The 21,530-nt window shown below is 37.8% G+C and overlaps 1 protein-coding gene across 3 annotated transcripts in view; it reads left to right on the top strand.

Annotated features, from left to right (window-relative positions):
- The window catches only part of HELLS (helicase, lymphoid specific), a 44,963-nt gene extending 24,040 nt beyond the window's left edge, over positions 1 to 20,923 (top strand). For 2 of the 3 annotated variants that reach the window (XM_070431874.1, XM_070431875.1), the window contains exons 11-22: positions 1,380 to 1,576; positions 3,703 to 3,799; positions 5,189 to 5,350; positions 8,698 to 8,837; positions 8,919 to 9,057; positions 10,677 to 10,760; positions 10,838 to 10,957; positions 15,493 to 15,609; positions 15,912 to 16,071; positions 18,297 to 18,393; positions 18,479 to 18,555; positions 20,364 to 20,923. In XM_070431874.1, coding sequence (XP_070287975.1) covers positions 1,380 to 1,576; positions 3,703 to 3,799; positions 5,189 to 5,350; positions 8,698 to 8,837; positions 8,919 to 9,057; positions 10,677 to 10,760; positions 10,838 to 10,957; positions 15,493 to 15,609; positions 15,912 to 16,071; positions 18,297 to 18,393; positions 18,479 to 18,555; positions 20,364 to 20,458 — 1,485 coding nt within the window. In that variant the 3' untranslated portion in view covers positions 20,459 to 20,923. The remainder of the gene's footprint in view (positions 1 to 1,379; positions 1,577 to 3,702; positions 3,800 to 5,188; positions 5,351 to 8,697; positions 8,838 to 8,918; positions 9,058 to 10,676; positions 10,761 to 10,837; positions 10,958 to 15,492; positions 15,610 to 15,911; positions 16,072 to 18,296; positions 18,394 to 18,478; positions 18,556 to 20,363) is intronic. The other variant, XM_070431876.1, reaches the window with a different exon arrangement.
- The last annotated feature ends 607 nt before the right edge of the window (positions 20,924 to 21,530 follow it).

The raw sequence follows: 21,530 nt of genomic DNA, 5'->3' as shown, positions 1-21,530 counted from the left end.
CATCACCATGCTGTTGTCTGTGTCCATGGGTTGTGCATATATTTTCTTGGGCTAATCCCTTCTTTAAATTCACTTTAAATTTTTATTTTCAGATAAGTGCTTATAACTGCACTATTATATATTTTCTGTTATATCATTTAGAATTAAGATATTTTTTAATTGAACCCTTGTAATTTTAGCACAATTCAGTAAATTATGCTAGAAGCAATTAGGAGATTTTGCATGTAATGGAGATACATTTCAATTAATATTTTATTTTTAATTTTTTAATATTTTAATTTGAAATAATCTCATACATGTAAAAAAAACTATAAAATAATACAGCATATTATATGTACCCTTCACCCAATTTCTTAGGTGTTAATAATTTAAACATAACCATTATACAACTAACAAAATATTGAATATATTTTTCTTATAATCTCTGTAATGTTACTTAATCCATTTACTTTGTTTTTGTTAATCTTCACCCAAGGATATTTTTCCATTGAATTTTAGAGAGAGTGAAGGGAAAAAGAGAAACACATTGATTGGTTGCCTCCTGCACATGCTCTGATAGGGACTGGGATCAAGCCAGCAACTGAGGTACATGCCCTTGACTGGAATCGAACCTGGGACCCTTCAGTCCACGGGCTAATGCTCTATCCACTGAGCAAAACAGGCTGCAGCTTAATTCATTTACTTTTAATCTATATGTGTCTTTATATTTAAAGTGGGTTTTGTTTTTGATTCACCCTCATAATCTGTCTTTTAATTGGTGCATTTATGCCACTGACTTTCAAAGGGCTGATAGTTACTGCCATATCAGGTGGCTTCTGGGGCCAGCCTGTGGCCTGGGATCGGATCCGATCATGGGAAGCAGGCAGGCGGCTTCTGGGGTCGCACCCGGGGGCCTGGATGGTGGCTTGCACTGGCGCGCTGTCCCGCCCTGCCTGCAGTATGCAAATTAGTCGCCATCTTTGTTGGTTAATTTGCATATCGTGTTGATTAGCCAATGGGAGGTGTAGTGAAGGTATGGTCAATTACCATGTTTGTCTATTATTAGATAGGATAACAATCAAAATTTGACAATGCATTAGAATGGAAAACTACAGACTGCTTTGACTATAAAATGTGAATGGAAAAGCCTTAAATACTTAATCGCAGGTAGGCTTTAATTTTTAGTTCATGGCCAAGTGAGGTCTATTTCAGGAACACAAGTATGCATTAGTTTAGGAAAATTATCCTTTTAATAGATCAAAGGAAAGCATTATCTCAATAAACACAGAAATGCAATTTGATAAAATTTAACATCTCTAATAGAGGTTTTATTTTCAGAATTGTTTTTAGGAAAAATTGTGCGGTATCATAAAACATTTTTTCCCTAAATTCTTTTTCAGCATTGCTATTGGAAATACTTAATAGTAGATGAAGGACACAGGATCAAGAACATGAAGTGCCGTCTAATCAGGGAGTTAAAACGATTCAATGCGGATAACAAACTTCTTTTGACTGGGACTCCCTTGCAGAACAATTTATCAGAACTTTGGTCACTGCTTAACTTTTTGTTACCAGATGTATTTGATGATTTGAAAAGGTAGGTAAGCCAGTCATTTGAATTCTTTCTAGGTTTCCCTAACCTTTCCAAATACTGTGTTCTGATATATATTGTATATTTTACTGTTTGTAATGTTTTATCCCCAAGTTTATTGCAAAGTAATAGACATACTCCACTCTAAACGTTTAAGATGGTAGCATGATGATTTGATTTACATATATTGTGAAATGATTATCATGATAGGTTTAGTTAACATCTGTCATCTGCAATAATAAGAAAAAGTATTTCTCCTTGTGATAAGAACTCTCAGGGTCTGCTCTCTTAACAACTTTCCTATATATCATACAGGAGTGTTAATTGTAGTCATCAATTACAGTCCCATTCATTTTTCTCATAACTGGAAGTTTGGACTTTTTTTATCACCTTTCACCAATTCTCCCTTTCCCTATATGTTCCCCTCTTTTTTTAAAATTTATTTTTATTGATTTGAGAGAAGAAGGGAGAGAGATACTGAAACATCAGTAATGAGGGAGAATCATCGATAGGCTGCCTCCTGCAACCCTGGCAGGTGCCCTTGACTTGAATTGAACTCGGCACCCTTTAGTCCGCAGACAAATGATCTATCCACTGAGCCAAACTGACTAGGACTAACTAGTAAATTTATGCCAGGGTTTTCTTGTGAGATAGGGGATATATTTAACCTCTATTCCCTGAATTGTTTTGTAAGGATAAAATGAGGGGAAAGCATCTGAATGTGTTTTACAAAGTTAACAAATATTTTAATTGTTCTCAATTCAATAGTTTTCCTTTAATCAATGCAAAATTTTTTTTAAAAAACCTTTAAAGTATTTTATTTGTTCACACAAATTTGTGTCAAGGGTGGAACATATGCCCTAGCCAATTGACTCAAGGGATAGAGCGTCTGCCTGCAGATTGAAGGGTCCTTCCTGGGTTCGATTCCAGTCAAGGGCACATACCTCAGTTGCAGGCTCCACCCGGGCCCTGATCTGGGCTCGTGCAGGAGGCAACCAATAGATGGGTTTCTCTCACATGGATGTTCCTCTCTGTCTTTCCTCTCTTTCTGCTCTCCCTAAAAATCAATGGAAAAATATCCTCCAGTGAGGATTAACCCCCCCAAAATTATTTATTTATACACACACACACACACGTCACTAGTTAACACCAGAGCCAAAAGTAAAACCAAGATTTCCCAGTTTCAACCTAGTGTTTTTTATGCTATAAACTTTGAATCTTACATTATGAAAACCAAAAATTAGTATGCTTAGAATGGATAAGAAAATAATCTTAACAGAAGTTAAAAATAATTAAGATGGAAATATCAAGATCAGGAGGGCAAAATAATTTTATTTTAACATCAGTGAGGGAAGGTTAATTTAATATAGGAAAATAACTGAATATTTCATTTTGAGAATAAATTTTTCACCTCTGGTTTCCAAATGGCCCAAGGCCAGGCTGATTGTTAATACAGAACATTGATTAAGGACAACATTTTCAGGTCCTACACATTCCTACTGAGTTAAAACCTGGTGGTAGAAATCTGAATTTATAAAAAACATCAGTTGCCTCAGATTATATTTATATCTCTACTGCCTTAGATTTCAAAGATAGTTTACATTTTAATCACTTTATTAAAATGTTTAAAAAGGATGTGAGGCTGATCTGGCTGCAACATCTGTCACCCCATTTGATTACTAGGTTGATTGAGTTAGGCGGGTGTCCCCGTCATCCCTCGCCACTCCATGTGCATTCCTCCTGAAGCTGTGCGCTAGGCTGAAGAAGTGACCAGTCCCTGGTCAGGGTGTTTTTCAGTCAAGATGTGGCAGTGGCTGCACTCCCCTCTTAGACCTGCAACACAAGCTCTCAAGGTCCATTTGTAGGAGAACATAGGGTGGTCAAACTTCTAAGACTCCAGACACATCCAAATGAGGTGGCAGTCTGCATTTTTAAAAGGAAAAAATATATATCCCTTATTGTTCATTTGATTTTTATACTATTGTAAGGTTATGTTAATGTATAAATCAAAGATATGCCCACTTAAAGAAAATACCTGCTTAAGAGTCAGGTTAATATAAAATTAAAAATATGAAACACATCATGTTATTGTAATTGATTTATGTGATAACTGGTAATCATTTCTCTTACAGCTTTGAATCTTGGTTTGATATCACTAGTCTTTCTGAAACTGCTGAAGATATTATTGCTAAAGAAAGAGAACAGAATGTATTGCATATGCTGCACCAGGTTTTGACTTTTTCTTATTTTGCTTACTATAGACTTAGAATAAAAAAGGAAGCCTAAAGATCAACTGTTCTCAACTCATTGTAGATTTTGAAAAATGAGGATCCTCCCAAATTTAATATATATTCCACCACCCCCAGAGATCACATGGCTTTACCACAGAACTCAAGTGCTCTGAAATTTTGCTTTTTTTTTTTTAATGTATAGTCATTTGACCCCTAATGGTTACTGATATGTTTGTCAAACAGTAAAATTAAATGGTTTTTATGCAATGTTTGCCAGTAATATTTGCATAATTTACTTCTTTACATGATCCATTATTAATGTTTCCTACAGTCTGTACCCATCCAACTGTCTTTACTTCAGGCAAAATAATCTTTCAAAGGTCTCCAAATTATATTTATATGTGGGCCTGAAAAGCTGCTTAATCGTGTTTTGACAATTTCATTGAAAATCCTTATATATATTTTTACTTTAAAGTTTATACATATTTATGGTAAAATCTGAAACAGTATAGAAATGGAAAGTAAAAATAATCACAAATCGTACTTATCCTATCAAATCTTACCTTTTATCTGGCTAATTTTCTTTAAGTATATTTGTTTCTGGGCTGATGTCTATACATGTTTTTTTTGTTTTCTTTTTTCTTTTTTTCTAAATACACACTACTGGTCATGTTCTCTTTCTCATAAAATCTCTTAGCTGTCTACCTCTGGGGAATTTTTTTTTTATTATTGTCTGAAGTTTTACATATGTCTCCCTTTTCTCCAATTAACCCACCACCACCACCACCACCACCAGCATCCATTCCCACCCTAGGCAAGCCCCCACCGTTCAGTGTCTGTGTCCATTGGTTATGCTAATAAGAATGCATACAAGTCCTTTGGTTGCTCTCTAACTGCTCCCTCTCCCCTACCATTTGTGTCTGGATCTATTCTTGTTCATCAAATGGGGAATTTATTTTAAAGATCTAAGAAGTTTAATAATGGTATAATTACCTTTTGCTTCTGTGTTTTAAAAATGTGAAAATTAGTTGTCATCGCATATCTGATGAAAGAGTAATTTTAAGCTAAAGCTTTAGAATTTATAGAAGGTTTTCATGTCCACATCTCTGGGTTGATTAGTTGATTCATTGGTTTTCTACTAATCCAAAACCTATATTGGCTTTTTAAAATATTCAGTATGTATTAGGAAACTAATAAATTGTGAATACTATATTTGTCATGTGGTGACCTGGTCTGGGAAAATCTTAAGGAGACATTTTACCTCACCTTTTGAGACTTTATAATATTTACATAGGAAGAAAAGAGAAGGGGGAAAGGAACCTGTTGGGAAAGTATTCCCCAAAATAGGAATATACAGTATTCACATATGTTTATGTTTAAATTTTAGATTCTAACACCTTTCTTACTGAGAAGACTAAAATCTGATGTTGCTCTTGAAGTTCCTCCTAAACGAGAAGTAGTCGTTTATGCACCACTTTCAAAGAAACAAGAGACCTTTTATACAGCCATTGTGAACCGTACAATTACAAACATGTTTGGATCCAGTGAGGTAGAGTGTGGATTTGAAATAAACTGTATAAGACAGCTGGCATAGAAAATTTCATGGTTGATTTCAGTCTTAGGGATCATCACCTTTTTTCAGGACTTGTGAATTTCTAACTGAAGTGAAAGGCAAAAGGCCAGTAATGCTATGGTCCTAAAATTTAAGTGATGTCTCATACATTAATTCCTTCTTTTTTTTTTTATAATTAAATCTTTATTGTTCAGATTATTACATTTGTTCCTCTTTTTTCCCCCTATAACTCCTCTCTACCCAGTTCCAACCCCACCCTCCACCATCACTCCCCACCCACTGTCCTCATCCATAGGTGCACGATTTTTGTCCAGTCTCTTCACACATCCCTCTCACCCCTTTCCCCCCGAAGAATAGTCAGTCCACTCCGTTTCTATGCCCCTGATTCTATTTATAATCACCAGTTCATTCTGTTCATCAGATTATTCACCTGATTTTCAGATTCACTTGTTGATAGATGTGTATTTGTTGTTCATAATTTGTATTTTTACCTTTTTCTTCTTCTTCCTCTTCTTAAAGGATACCTTTCAGCATTTCATATAATACTGGTTTGGTGGTGATGAACTCCTTTAGCTTTTTCTTGTCTGTGAAGCTCGTTATCTGACCTTCAATTCTGAATGATAGCTTTGCTGGATAAAGTAATCTTGGTTGTAGGTTCTTTGCATTCATCACTTTGAATATTTCTTGCCACTCCCTTCTGGCCTGCAAAGTTTCTGTTGAGAAATCAGCTGACAGTCGTATGGGTACTCCCTTGTAGGTAACTGAGTTTCTTTCTCTAGCTGCTTTTAAGATTCTCTCTTTGTCTTTTGCTCTTGGCATTTTAATTATGATGTGTCTTGGTGTGGTCCTCTTTGGATTCCTTTTGTTTGGGGTTCTATGCGCTTCCTGGGCTTGTGAGTCTATTTCTTTCACCAGGTAGGGGAAGTTTTCTGTCATTATTTCTTCAAATAGGTTTTCAATATCTTTTTTTTTTTTTTAATACATTTTATTGATATTTTACAGAGAGGAAGGGAGAGACAGAGTTAGAAACATCGATGAGAGAAACATCGATTAGCTGCCTCCTACACATCTCCTACTGGGGATATGCCTGCAACCAAGGTACATGCCCTTGACCAGAATCGAGCCTGGGACCTTTCATTCCTCAGGCTGACGCTCTATCCACTGAGCCAAACCAGTTTCGGCTAGGTTTTCAATATCTTGCTCTCTTTCTTCTTCTGGCACCCCTATAATTCGGATGTTGGTACGCTTGAAGCTGTCCCAGAGGCTCCTTACACTATCTTCGTATTTTTGGATTCTTTTTTCATTTTGTTTTTCTGGTTGGGTGTTTTTTGCTTCTTCGTATTTCAAATCGTTGACTTGATTCTTGCGATCCTCTAGTCTGCTGTTGGGAGTCTGTATAATATCCTCCATTTCAGTCAGTGTATGCTTAATTTCCAGTTGGTCCTTTATCATAACATCCAGGGTCTGACTAGATTTCTTGAGGATCTCACTACATTTATCGGCAGTCTCACCCGTCTTTTCGAGGGTCTTACTAAATTTATCGGCAGCTTCTAGAAAGTTCTTGAAAAACCTTAAAAGTGTGGTTTTGAACTCTATATCTAGTCGTTTGCTTTCCTTCATTTCTGTCATTTGTGTCCTTTTTCTTTGTCTCCGCACTTTTTATGCTTCCCTGTGTTGATAAAGTGGTTTTCTGTGCTAAGTGTCCTCTAGGGCCCAGTGGTTCAGCCTCCCCAATTACCTGAGGAAGACACTCTTGGTGTACTCCTTTGTGGTCTTTGTGCACAGTCTTTTTTTTTTTTTTTTTTTAAATATATTTTACTGATGTTTTATAGAGAAGAAGGGAGAGGGATAGAGAGTTAGAAACATTGATGAGAGAGATCGATCAGCTGCCTCCTGCACGCCCCCCACTGGGGATGTGCCTGCAACCAGGGTACATGCCCTTGACTGGAATCAAACCCGGGACCCTTGAGTCCACAGGCCGACGCTCTATCTACTGAGCCAAACCGGTTCGGCATGCACAGTCTTGTTGTAGTTAAGCCTTGATTGTTGTAGGTATCACTGGGAGGGATTGACCTCCAGGCCAATTGGCTGTGAGAATCAGCTGTGTCTGCAGTGGGAGAACTTCTGTGCTAGAGACACCCCTCCGGGGCAAGACTTGCTTCAATGGGGCTTTGGTGCTCACTGAGTCTGCCCCCTGAGTGTGTCTTTTATGGTTCCACAGAGCTGCAAACTGGATGGTCCCACTCTGACCTCTGGGCTTCCTGGCTCCTGGATCTCTAGGGAGGTGCTAATCTAGCCTCTGCCTGAGGCTATCCAGCAAAAGCCTCCCAGCAGGGCTTGGGCGGGGCAGGTCCCTCGGGATCAACAGGGCGGGGCTAGCAGTTATGGCTGCTCTCAGAGGCCCCACTTCTCAGTGTCCCGGCAATCGCTGCAAGCACCCCCGAGAGAAAGCTGCCCTCGAGTTTCAACCCATGCCAGACAGTCCCACTTCTCCTGTATGAGTCTGGGTCCCTAGAGACTCGCCCGGAACTGGAGCTCAGAGCTGAGACTCCCTCCCAATTGAAAACAACTACCTCGCCCTCAGCTGCCAGCCTGCCCCATGTGCGCCTCTGTACCTTAGTATTTTACTTCCGCACCGCACCTCCTCTGAGTCTGTGTGCTTTTCTCTTTTCTTCTAGTTATTGAATTTCCACTCAGCCAGCCTTCCTGTGGTTCTGGATGATGTCCGTTATGTATTTTTGAAGTGGTTGTTCGAGGCAGCAAACTCTGGTGTTTACCTATGCCGCCATCTTGGTTTCTCCTAATTGCTTCTTTTTTTAAAAAAATATATTTTATTGATTTTTTACAGAGAAGAAGGGAGAGGGATAGAGAGTTAGAAACATCGATGAGAGAGATCGATCAGCTGCCTCCTGCACGCCCCCCACTGGGGACATGCCCACAACCAGGGTACATGCCCTTGACTGGAATCGAACCCGGGACCCCTGAATCCACAGGCCAACGCTCTATCCATTGAGCCAAACCGGTTCAACCCTAATTGCTTCTTTAGTCACCTACCATATTTTTAGAAATGAAGTGGAATGTGATTATCTTATAAGTGAAAATTAGGAGGCTATTAAATTTTGCTTAAATGCCTAGGTTTTTTACTGTGTGCATTTTTTTTATCAAAATACTTCAGCTTATGCATTTCTCTTATGTACAACCAATAGACTCTGTTCTCCTATTTTCATCATAATTACAGGGAAGATCTGAGTTTTTAGGTATATATTTAGAGTTCAAGGGTGTAGCTTTTTAAACAGATATTCCTTTCATTTGTTCTCTTTTAGAAAGAAACAGTTCAGTTAAGTTCCACTGGACGACCAAAACGGCGAAGTAGGAAATTAATAAATTACAGCGAACTAGATGATTCCCCTAATGAATTGGACAACTTGATCAGTCAGATACAGCCAGAGCTAGACCAAGAAAGGTGTGAATTTAAAAATTAAGTATCCTTTAAACTGATATTTTTTCATATTTCTTGTATTCACGGATTACATATTTTTGATAGACCTGTTGTGGAAGTGAATATTCCTCTAGAATCTGAAGTTGATCTGAAGCTGCAGAATATAATGATGCTACTTCGTAAATGCTGTAACCATCCATATTTGATTGAGTACCCTATAGACCCAGTCACACAGGAGTTTAAGGTAAATACTATTTAATAATGCCCTGTTTTGATTTCTGTGCTTTTAAAATGTTGGGTGAAAGTGTCATTTTCCATATTGGAAAAACTAGAAATAAAATTGTTTAGTAACACAGCTGATTTCCCTCTGTTTCTCTTTTAGAGACACCTTTAGTTGTCAACCTTTGCAGTAATACTTTTAATTGATATTCAGCCTGTCAAATCCAATCTTGCTGCTCATTTACATGTCAACAAAGAGCCACAGGAGAAAACCAAAAAGTTGATATTAAGTTGCAGATTTTCAGATTAAATGAAATTTCTTTCTTTATGGTTAGCTTTCCTACGGAAAGGATATTGGGAAGTTGTGCTGGGCAGTTGATGGAAAAACAGCTTTTATTCCCTGAAGGAATATTAGGAAATCAGTTCTAAGTAATCCTTAATACTCTTTTTTTAGAAATATATTTTTATTAATTTTAGAGGAGGGGAAGAGGGATAGAGAGAAATATTAATGATGAGAGAGAAATCATTGATCTGCTGCCTCCTGCACCCCCCCCCCCCACCCCCTACTGGGGATCAAACCTGTAACCCAGGCATGTGCCCTTGACTGGAATCGAACCTGGGACCCTTCAGTCCCCCGGGCAACCCTCTATCCACTGAGCCAGACCGGCAGGGGTGGGCAAACTTTTTGCCTCTAGGGCCACCATGGGTTCTTAAACTGGACCGGAGGGCCGGAACAAAAGCATGGATGGAGTGTTTGTGTGAACTAATATGAATTCAAAGTAAAAATCATTACATTAAAAGGGTACGGTCTTTTTTTTTTTTTTTAGTTTTATTCATTTCAAGCGGGCCGTAGTTTGCCCACGGCTGGGTTAGGGCAATTCTTTTGTTTCACAGTAGTTTACAGCAGAGTTTCTCACCCTTGGAAATACTGCTTTTTTGGGCCAGTAGGTTTCTTTGTTTAGGCGATGCTGTCCTGTGGACTATAAGTCATTTGGCAGCATCCCTAGCCTCTAGCCACTAGATGCCAGCAGTATTTCCCTCCCCCAGTTGTGACAACCTGAAATGCCTCCAGACACTGCCAAATACACCCTGGGAATGGTAGGCAAAATTTCCCATATTTGAGAATCACTGCTTTACAATTTTTCATTCAAGTAAAAAAGATAATCTAATGAGGTAATTTATGTTAACCAGAAAGTGAATAATTTCTTAATCTTCAATACTAGGTGTGTGTATAAGCTCCTGTGTTTTAATTTCTACTGAGAGTTCTACCAGTGATTATCATAAATATTTTCTTGAAAATATACTCGATTATAAAAAATAAATCTCAACTTATATATATGTTTGACCTTATTCTCTTATGCAAACCTTTGGGAAAGGGGTAGAGGGAATAGATCAAGGTTCTACTTAAACTAAATTTTATTTTTGTAAAATCATGTGTTTTAAGTTTCAGAGCATGTCTTTCCTAAAGAAAGAATTCTTCTTAAAAATTTTTAATTTGACTTTGTGTATTTTTTTTAAGTTTTATAAGGTTTTTTCATTGAAAATTGAACGGTCCACATTGCTTTTATTTTGACAAAGCTGAATTATTAGTACATGATAATTACTTTTTGATAATTATTTTTTCTTCCTTTGCCCCCTTTTAAGGTTGATGAAGAATTGATAACAAACTCTGGAAAATTCTTAATTTTGGATCGAATGCTGCCTGAACTAAAAACCAGAGGTCACAAGGTGGTACTTTGGTTGGGTTTTTTTATTGCTTATTCTTTATTAATCAGTATAGCTACTAAAATAAATTTAAATTTCAGGTGCTGCTTTTTTCACAAATGACCAGAATGTTGGACATTTTGATCGATTACTGCCACTTCAGAAATTTCAACTTTAGCAGACTTGATGGATCCATGACTTATTCAGAGAGGGAGAGAAATGTAAGTTTTCTTAATGTCATACATACCAAAGTTTGTTTTTTCAATTCTTGCCTGGATTTCTGAAGTATCAAAATAGACCCACAAATTGATACTTTAGTCTTTAGCAAATGATATAGTATATCTTTTGTTAATATCCTACTTAAACACCACTATACCTACTATAGGATAACATAATTTTTTCTCCATTTTGGCTCTTTCCTTCACTTCTAACATTTTACCATGAAATTTTCAAGAATAGCAGTTGCAAGAATTTTTTAGCTATCTGTAAACTAGAACCTGCAAAAGAAACTTTACTATTTTTTTATCGCATAGCTAGAATACAGCATCAACCTATTACCCTGTCCATTTAACGTTCCATCCTCTCTTAGTGTATTTAAAAATAAATAATAGATGATAGTCCCTTTCTAATAACTTCAGCGTATTTTGTCTTTTAGGGTGATATTTACATACCCTGAGGGACGAAAATTAATTATATATGTGTTATTTTGATTACTGCATTTATGAGCGTGACCTAAATTATCAAGATATAGAACATTACCCATCCACTCAAAAAATTTCCTCATGCTCCCTCAGAGTAATCCACCTTTCCTGCTTGCCCCATCTCCTAGTCAACCAATTTTGATTTTTATCACTTTTTTGGGGGAGAGGGGAGGAGGGTGGCCTAGATTTTTCCCTCTGATATTTTAACATTTTCTACTATTGTTTTCTAATAGTAGATGGTCTCCTGTAAACTTCCCTTGTGGTGGGGATTAAGTTAAGATCTTAGATCTTAAACAAAGTTTAGGTGCTCAGAAAATAAATGAAGTGAACAACATCGGACGTTTTTTTTTTTTTTTTTTTTTTTTTTTTTTTTTTTTTTTTTTTTTTTAAATATATTTTTATTGATTTTTTACAGAGAGAAAGGGAGAGAGATAGATAGTTAGAAACATCGATGGGAGAGAAACATCGATCAGCTGCCTCCTGCACATCTCCCACTGGGGATGTGCCCACAACCCAGGTACATGCCCTTGACCGGAATCGAACCCGGGACCCCTCAGTCCGCAGGCCGACGCTCTATCCACTGAGCCAAACCGGTTTTGGCAACATCGGACGTTTTATTAACATCACATAATTATTGTGGGTTTTTTGTTTGTTTTTTTTTTTTACATTGATCAGGGATTTTTATTTTACTAGTTAGGCCCCAAGGCAGAATATTCTAACATTTTTTTTTTAATCTTTATTGTTCAGATTATTACATTTGTTCCTCTTTTTTCCCCCCTATAACTCCTCTCCACCCAGTTCCCACCCCACCCTCCACCATCACTCCCCACCCACTGTCCTCATCCATAGGTGCATGATTTTTCTCCAGTCTCTTCCCGCATCCCCCTCACCCCTTTCCCCCCCAAGAATAGTCAGTCCATTCCCTTTCTATGCCCCTGATTATATTATAATCACCAGTTCATTCTGTTCATCAGATTATTCACCTAATTTTTAGATTCACTTGTTGATAGATGTGTATTTGTTGTTCATAATTTGTATCTTTACCTTTTTCTTCTTCCTCTTCTTAAAGGATACCTTTCAGCATTTCATATAATACTGGTTTGGTGGTGATGAACTCCTTTAGCTTTTTCTTGTCTGTGAAGCTCGTTATCTGACCTTCAATTCTGAATGATAGCTTTGCTGGATAAAGTATTCTTGGTTGTAGGTTCTTGGCATTCATCACTTTGAATATTTCTTGCCACTCCCTTCTGGCCTGCATAGTTTCTGTTGAGAAATCAGCTGACAGTCGTCTGGGTACTCCCTTGTAGGTAATTGACTTTTTTTCTCTTGCTGCTTTTAAGATTCTCTCTTTGTCTTTTGCTCTTGGCATTTTAATTATGATGTGTCTTGGTGTGGTCCTCTTTGGATTCCTTTTGTTTGGGGTTCTATGCGCTTCCTGGGCTTGTGAGTCTATTTCTTTCACCAGGTAGGGGAAGTTTTCTGTCATTATTTCTTCAAATAAGTTTTCAATATCTTGCTCTCTCTCTTCTTCTGGCACCCCTGTAATTCGGATGTTGGTACACTTGAAGCTGTCCCAGAGGCTCCTTACACTATCTTCGTATTTTTGGATTCTTTTTTCATTTTGCTTTTCTGGTTGGGTGTTTTTTGCTTCTTCGTATTTCAAATCTTTGACTTGATCCTTGCGACCCTCTAGTCTGCTGTTGGGAGTCTGTATAATATCCTTCATTTCAGTCAGTTTATGCTTAATTTCCAGTTGGTCCTTTATCATAACACCCAGGGTCTGACTAGATTTCTTGAGGATCTCACTACATTTATCGGCAGTCTCACCCGTCTTTTCGAGGGTCTTACTAAATTTATCGGCAGCTTCTAGATAATCTTAAAAAAAACCTTAAAAGTGTGGTTTTGAACTCTATATCCAGTCGTTTGCTTTCCTCCATTTCTGTCATTTGTGTCCTATTTCTTTGTCTCCGAACTTTTTGTGCTTCCCTGTGTTGGTGGAGTGGCTTTCTGTGCTAGGTGTCTTATAGGGCCCAGTGGCTCAGCCTCCCCAATTACCTGAGGTGGACACTCTTGGTGCATCCCCTTATGGGCTGTGTGCACAGTCTTGTTGTAGTTAAGCCTTGATTGTTGTAAGTATCACTGGGAGGAATTGCCCAATTGGTTGTGAGAATCAGCTGTGTCTGCAGTGGGAGAACTTCTGTGCTGGAGGCACCCCTCTGGGGTAAGACTTGCTTCAATGGGGCTTTGGTGCTCACTGAGTCACTCTGACCACTGGTATACTGGTTCCTGGATCTTTCAGGAGGTGCTAATCTAGCCTTTGCCTGAGGCTCAGCTGTGAAGGAATGCAAGTTGCCCTGGGGCCTTCGGCCAGCTGCAAGTTTGTTAGGTAATTTTCAGATTGCAAAAGCCTCCCTGCGCAGCTTGGGCGGGGTGGGGTCCCAGGGGATCAATATGGCAGAGCAAACAGCTATGGTTGTTCCTCAGTCCTTCCCTAAGAGGCCCTGAGTCTCAGTGTCCGGGTAATCTCTGCAAGCACCTCTGAGAGAAAGCCGCCCTTGAGATGTGAACGATGCCAGACAGTCTAGCCCAGGGGTGGGCAAACTTTTTGACTCGAGGGCCACAATGGGTTCTTAAACTGGACCGGAGGGCCGGAACAAAAGCATGGATGGAGTATTTGTGTGAACTAATATAAATTCAAAGTAAACATCATTACATAAAAGGGTATGGTCTTTTTTTTTTTTTTTTTTTTTTTTTTTTAGTTTTATTCATTTCAAACGGGCTGGATCCAGCCCGTGGGCTGTAGTTTGCCCACGGCTGGTCTAGCCTCTCCCCGTATCAGTCAGCGTCCCCAGAGACTCGCCCAGAACTGGCGTTCAGAGCAGTAGGCAGCTTGAGACTCCCTCCCGATTGAAAAAGCCAACCATGTCCTCAGCCGCCAGTCCTTTCCGCGTCCGCCTCCGTACCTGTGCACTTAACTTCTGCACCGCAGCTCCTCTGAGTCTCGGTATGCTTTTCTCTTTCCTTCTAGTTGTACTATTTCCACTCAGCCAGCCTTCCTGTGGTTCTGGATGATGCCCATTCTGTCTTTTAGTTGTATTCTTGAAGTGGTTGTGCGAGGCAGCAATCTCCGGTGTTTACCTATGCCGCCATCTTGGTTTCTCCGTTTTTGTTTTTTTAATCCTTACCCATGGATGTGTTTATTGATTTTAGAGAGAGAAAAAAAATTTTGTGAGAGAAACATTGATCAGTTGCCTCCCATGCACACCCCAATCAGCAATCGAACCCGCAACCTTTTGCTATACAGGACGATACTACAAACAACTGAGCCACCCTGCCAGGCCTAACAGTTGTTTTATAGGTCCAAGTGATTGATTTGACCTCCCTTGGATACACCTTTGTTAGTTGTAATTAAAAATAATCAGTGTTTTTGTTTAAAGTGTTTATATTTTTCTTAATCTCTCTCATGGTTATGGTTTATTACAGTGAAAGGATACTGATTAAAATCGGCAAAGAGAAAAGTTACATAGGTAAAGTCCAGGAGAGAGTAGATGTGAGTTTCTAATGGAGTCACACAGGCAGCACTTAATTATCCCAGCAACAATTTATAATAAGTAAACCAGGGAAACTCACCTGACCCTTCGATGTCCCAAGTTTCTATTAAGGGTCAATCTGGCCTGTGCTAATCAGTTTCAAGCCCCTCTGAAGTTCAAATTGATCAGTATATCCTAGGGCCCCTAGTTTTTTTGCCACAATCTGGGAAATAGGCCTATGATTTTTGTGTGTTGTGAGAAGTGTGTCTTCAGCAATTTTGTCTTTTCAGAAAATTGGCCTTTTTCACCTTTTATGGTTTGGGGGGTTTTCCGTATATACCGCTCATCAAAAGTCCTTTGGATGCTGAAGAACTCATACCCAGTTTGAAGGGCCCACCACTGACCTCCCCTTTCTTTTCCTGGTAAACACATGGCTGTGAGATGCTCCACATGCAGCACCCTAACCTCTTTCCAGACAGAAGTTGGTTTCTTAATTCCTGTGTTCACATCCTGTTTTGCTTTTAGATGCACAACTTTAACACAGATCCAGAGGTGTTTATCTTCTTAGTGAGTACACGAGCTGGTGGCCTGGGCATTAATTTGACTGCAGCAGATACAGTTATCATTTATGATAGTGATTGGGTAAGTTGCAAGTATAATAATGTGCTGATTATCATTACATTCTGAATTTGTTAAATCTTTCATTGTATGCTTTGCAGTTTCATTTATCTGGTTTGAAAAGGTATCCATTTTAAGTAAATAATTTATCCGGTGTCCTGTGTGTGAAGGCTTGAACATGCTCTATCAAGCCATTGTAGAAGTCTAATTTAAGGCACTATTTAAAAGTTTTTGATTAGATCATGCATGTTGACTTTATCCACACATAGTACGTATAAATTTAAATAATATCAACCTTACATTGTTCAATGTTATTTTTCTTTAAGAACCCCCAGTCTGATCTTCAGGCCCAGGATAGATGTCATAGAATTGGTCAGACAAAGCCAGTTGTTGTATATCGTCTTGTTACAGCAAACACTGTTGATCAGAAAATTGTGGAAAGAGCAGCTGCTAAAAGAAAATTGGAGAAGTTGATCATCCACAAAAGTAAATGCCACTTTCTAGTATTTTTTGCTTCAGTTGTTGTGTGTTGTGGATTTGTGTTATTTTCTTTGTAAAAGAAATGAGTGAGCTTGGTTAGTGCAGGATTTAGTAAACAGGCAGAAGGAAATTTGAAGCTGTAAAGACCTAAGTTGGTGACCATAGACGTAAAAGGAAAACATTAGTGAGTTTCTAGATAAGGAACAAAAGGATAATTTCAAAGTGCCTATCTGAAATATGTCACAGGGATTTGAAATGATGTTGATGCTTATTCATTTTATTTTTTCTTTTAAATTTGTTTTGATTTCAGAGAGAGAAATATCAATGATGAGAGAATCATTGATTCCCGCTACCCCTTACAGAGGATCGAACCAGCAACCCGGGCATGTGCCCTGACCTCCTGGTTCGTGGATCACATCAGCCGAGCATTGATACTTAATTCTTGATAAGAGCTTTTTTTGTCAAAAGGATTAAGAAAACTTGCTGGCCTTTTCTTGCAAGTTTAATATATTAAATTCTAGGATGTTAAAAGTATATTGAAGTAGTGCTATAAAGAAATCAATTTACTTTGTTGAACTACTAGTTCAAAAAATATTTGACTCCACTATGCCTTTTTCATACTTTTGATTATAGTATTTTTAAAAAGTGTTTTTTAATCTAGAAAAGATTTTGAGGAATAGGGAAAATGAAGTTAGTGAGACATTGGCATTCTTTGTTCTGTTCCTTGAGATTCCTTGGAGAAATTCTTTCATTCAATATAAAATTATCTTTGAATAAATGACTTGATGGCTACCTTAAGAAAAGTAGAAAATTACCTGTTAGTTGTGAAGCCTAAAGAAATGTTGAAAATTACTGTCAGTTTATATTATGCTACTTTCCTACTTGCAAATACAGTTAAGTCTTCACTTAAGATTTTGTACAAATTAAATTTTTGCCTGTGCTGCTTTAGGAATTTGATGGGAATTTAGTAAAGTTTATAGTTTTATTTCCCTAAGTTCTGTTTTCAGTACATTGAAAGATTAAAATTTAAATGATTTGAAATTAGTTTAATAAGTATTGACAGTGCTTTATTGAGGTATAATATACATACAGAGTTTGAATATACAGTAATGAATTTTGACTTTTATATCCTCATGTAGCAATCCTATAGTCCAGTGGCCGGCAAACTGTGGCTCGCGAGCCACATGTGGCTCTTTGGTCCCTTGAGTGTGGCCACGAAATTTTAATTGCACTATACGTGCGCGCCCACACGTGGTATTTTGTGGAAGAGCCACACTCAAGGGGCTGCAGTTTGCTGGCCAGTGCTCTAGTCTAGGTCAAAGTCACTGACATTTCCATGTTCAAGTAGGTTTCCTACTGCATCCTTTGTCTATGTATGTTCTTTACCTACTTTTGCTCAACGTAATATTTTGAAAATCATCTGTGTTGTGTGTGTATTAGAAGTCTCGTATTTGTTTAAATGATTTCTGAATAGTTCATTTATCCATTTTTCAGTTGATTGGTGTTTGAGTTATTTCCAGATGTAGATTCTTATGCATAAAAATCAGATGGGAGAGTGTTGGCCTGTGGACTGAAGGGTCCCAGGTTTGACTGTGGTCATGGGCACGTGCCTGGGTTGTGGGCTCAAGTAGGGGGCATCCCAGGAGGCAGCTAATCAATAATTCTCATCATTGATGTTTCTATCCCCCTCTCCCTTCCTCTATGAAATCCATAAAAGTATATTTTAAAAAACTCATTGCCGCCCTGACTACTTTGGCTCAGTGGCTAGAGTGTCGGTCTGTGGACTGAAGAGTCCCAGGTTCGATTCCGGTCAAGGGCATGTACCTTGGTTGCAGGCACATCCCCAGTGGGGGGTGCGCAGGAGGCAGCTGATGGATGTTTCTAACTCTCTATCCCTCTCCCTTTCTCTCTGGAAAAAATCAATAAAATATATTTAAAAAAACAAAACTCATTGCCTACCCCAAGGTCATAAAGATATCTTCTCTTTTTTTAAAAAAATCTGATATTTGTACAGGTATTTGTGGACATACGCATTTATTTGTTCTGGGTCTTAGGATGGATATACATTTACCTATAGGAAACGATCAAACTTTTCCCAAGAATTTCAGTTGCTTTTCTTTTTTACCAACATTCGGTCTCATCTGTCTTTTTTAATGTAAACCACTCTAATTGCTTTGTGATGTATTTTTGGTTTTAAAAACAATTTTGAATTTCTTGAATACTTTTTCTAGATCATTTCAAAGGTGGTCGGTCTGGACTAAATCCATCTAAGAGTTTCCTAGACCCTAAGGAATTAATGGAATTGTTAAAATCTAGAGATTATGAGAGGTACGATTTGTTGTTGTTGTTGAGAAAAATGTAATTCATGGTTTTGATTTATCATATAGATAAAAAATTTTGCTTTCTATTATAGGGAAGTAAAAGGATCAAGAGAGAAGGTCATCAGCGATGAAGATCTAGAATTGTTGTTAGATCGAAGTGATCTCATTGGTAAATATCTCTTAGGTTTTTCTTTTCTTTCTTTTTTTTTTTTTCACATATTTTATTGATTTTTTACAGAGAGGAAGGGAGAGAGATAGAGAGTCAGAAACATGGATGAGAGAGAAACATCGATCAGCTGCCTCCTGCACATCTCCCACTGGGATGCGCCCGCAACCCAGGCACATGCCCTTGACCGGAATTGAACCTGGGACCCTTCAGTCCGCAGGCCGACGCTCTATCCACTGAGCCAAACCAGTTTTGGCTAGGCTTTTATTTTCATGGAAACTTTAAAACATACACATAACCAGACAGAATAGTATAATGTGGCTCTATATATAATTCATTCATCCTCAGTAGTTCATAACACTCTCATTGCTATTCTTTGTCAGAATCTTTAAATTATGATGTTTTACCCATATCTTTCTCATGCATCATTTACTAAGAAGAACATGTTCTCAAACATAGCCATTATGTCATTATTACATTTAAGAGAATTGGCACTAATATCCAACCCATACTCAGATTTCCCCAGTTGTTTCAAATCTTTTTACAGTTTGAATCAGGATCCAAAATTTCATTGATTGTTACGTCCCATTATTTCTATCACACCCTCCTCACTTTTGGTTTTTTTTTTGTTTTTGTTTTTGTTTTTAAATATATTTTATTGATTTTCTACAGAGAGGAAGGGAGAGAGATAGAGAGTTAGAAACATCGATGAGAGAGAAACATCGATCAGCTGCCTCCTGCACATCTCCCACTGGGGATGAGCCCGCAACCCAGGTACATGCCCCTGACCGGAATCGAACCTGGGACCCTTCAGTCCGCAGGCCGACGCTCCATCCACTGAGCCAAACCGGCTTCGGCACACTTTTGTTTTTTTAATGCCACTAATTTGTTGGAGAAACCTGTTATTTATTCTATAAAAATGACCTATATTCTGAAATGGGCTAATTTCCCCCCGCACCCTCTGGGCTGTCCTCGTGACTTTTTTTCAGTCTCCATATTTTCTGTAAAGTGGTAAATAGCTTGTGTAAAGAGTTCTGTATGAGTAATTGCATCCAGGTTCCATATCTTAGGAATACCAGTGCTTTCTTTGTTCTATTTTAAATCATACCAGGAGGCACATAATATGAGTTTATTTTCAATGAGCTAACATTGATGAGCAGATTCAGTCTGTGGTTTTCTGTCAACCTTTTCTTTAACCTAATGGTTTTAGCATCCATTGCTGATGATCATTTTGAACCTATATTCCTTAAGGATGGCAAAACTGAGGGTTTTTTCCCCTGCCATTTCTTTATTAGCTAGAATTATTTTTTAATGTGTTTTTATCAATTTCAGAGGGGAAGGGAGAGAGAAATATTAATGATGAGAATCATCAATCAGCTGCCTCCTGCACACCTCTTACTGGAAATTGAGCCCACAACCTGAGTATGTGCCCTTGACTGGAATCCAACGCTCTATTCACTGAGCCAAACCAGTTAGGGCACTTTTTAAAATACATCTCTGAGGACACAATTCAAATAGATATTCTGTTTATTTCTCTGGATATCTTAAATTTAGCAGAAGTTATTTTAATTAGCAAACTGATGTTTCAGTTTGTGTTGTGTGTCCCCTGGAGTCCTGTTCCATTTGTAATAAGAAAATAGTAACCTTAATTCTGATTAAGAATAAAGGGGCCCATATTTCTATGTGTTTCAAATTTTTCAACAGGTGACTCACATCTGATAGCAACATATTGGACATCTTTTTAAATATTCCTCTTTAGGTTCTTAACATGTTTTAAAGAATAAATACTTGTTCTAATATTTTTCTCTTAGATCAAATGAATGCCTCAGGACCAATTAAAGAGAAGATGGGAATTTTCAAGATATTAGAAAACTCTGAAGATTCCAGTTCTGAATGTTTGTTTTAAATTGGAGCTAAAGAATGTCTTTAAATTCTTATTTACATCTACAGATTTACCTATATTGGTGTTAAAATGCAGAATGCCTACTTAACTTTTTGATTTATATCATTATATCAGTTTACATAATGTAACATTGCATAATTGATAAGTGGTAATTTTCTGAGCCTTATTAAAAACAAAGAAGTATTAAGTTTAGATTTCCAGTTAAGTTTTCAGACTCAGTAGTGCCCTTGGGTACAGCCTGATGTGTACTTAACCACTGCCAGAGATAATACAGTCTTCCTATGGAAGTTCAATGTCTTTCTCCCTCATTTTCCCTCTTTAGCAATACAGTTTCTGGGCTTTTGGTACTTCATTTGTGGAGTAGGCTTTTAATGGGGGAAAGATTGGGATTGTGCTGTCCGTTTAAGAAATTGTTTGATTTTAGGGTCTATTTCTATAAAATGTTTACCAAATAAATATTCATTTCCAGATGATCTCATTAAAATTATTTTTTCAGAAAGAATGGCTCAGGTGAAATAATAGCAAGAGTCTTGACATGCAATGTAATTCATTATTTACCTGACTTCGTTTCCGTCATTAAGATTATACATATATGCCATACAAAGATTTCAACTGCTATTGGGTTAATGCAGAGGAGGCTCTGGAATATAACGTAGGGTCTTGATACTGGAGGTTGCAATATATCATTCAAAACAAGAACAGAACAAAGAGTGATGGGACCCTTAAAATCTATAGTATTTGGGGGTGGGAGTAGTATCAGAGAGAAGAAAATAAGACCTGGGAATATAAATAATGCAGGATTCTTAATAGAGGAGCATAATGTAATAGTTTATGGCCCTGTCTGTATATCAGGCTGTGAGGAAGAGAAATCTTGAATGCTCCCTGAACCATACATTACTGTGTAGATGGTTTCATGGGAGAATGTTATTGCTGCCATGTATCTTTAAATGTAGATCAAATCAGATTATCCCATTTTAAGGTAGTGGGATTAGGAATCCCAGAGAAACCCTGTTTTGAGAAAATATTAAAAGAACAGACTACAGAGCAGGTTTTTGTGGGCTTTTTAAAACAAAAA

Source organism: Myotis yumanensis, unplaced genomic scaffold (genome assembly GCF_028538775.1).
Source record: "Myotis yumanensis isolate MYYU_CA2020_CCGP unplaced genomic scaffold, mMyoYum1.0.hap1 SCAF_13, whole genome shotgun sequence".
Taxonomy (NCBI): domain Eukaryota; kingdom Metazoa; phylum Chordata; class Mammalia; order Chiroptera; family Vespertilionidae; genus Myotis; species Myotis yumanensis.
Note: the sequence above shows the minus strand (reverse complement) of the source record. Positions and strands in the feature narration are given on the sequence as shown.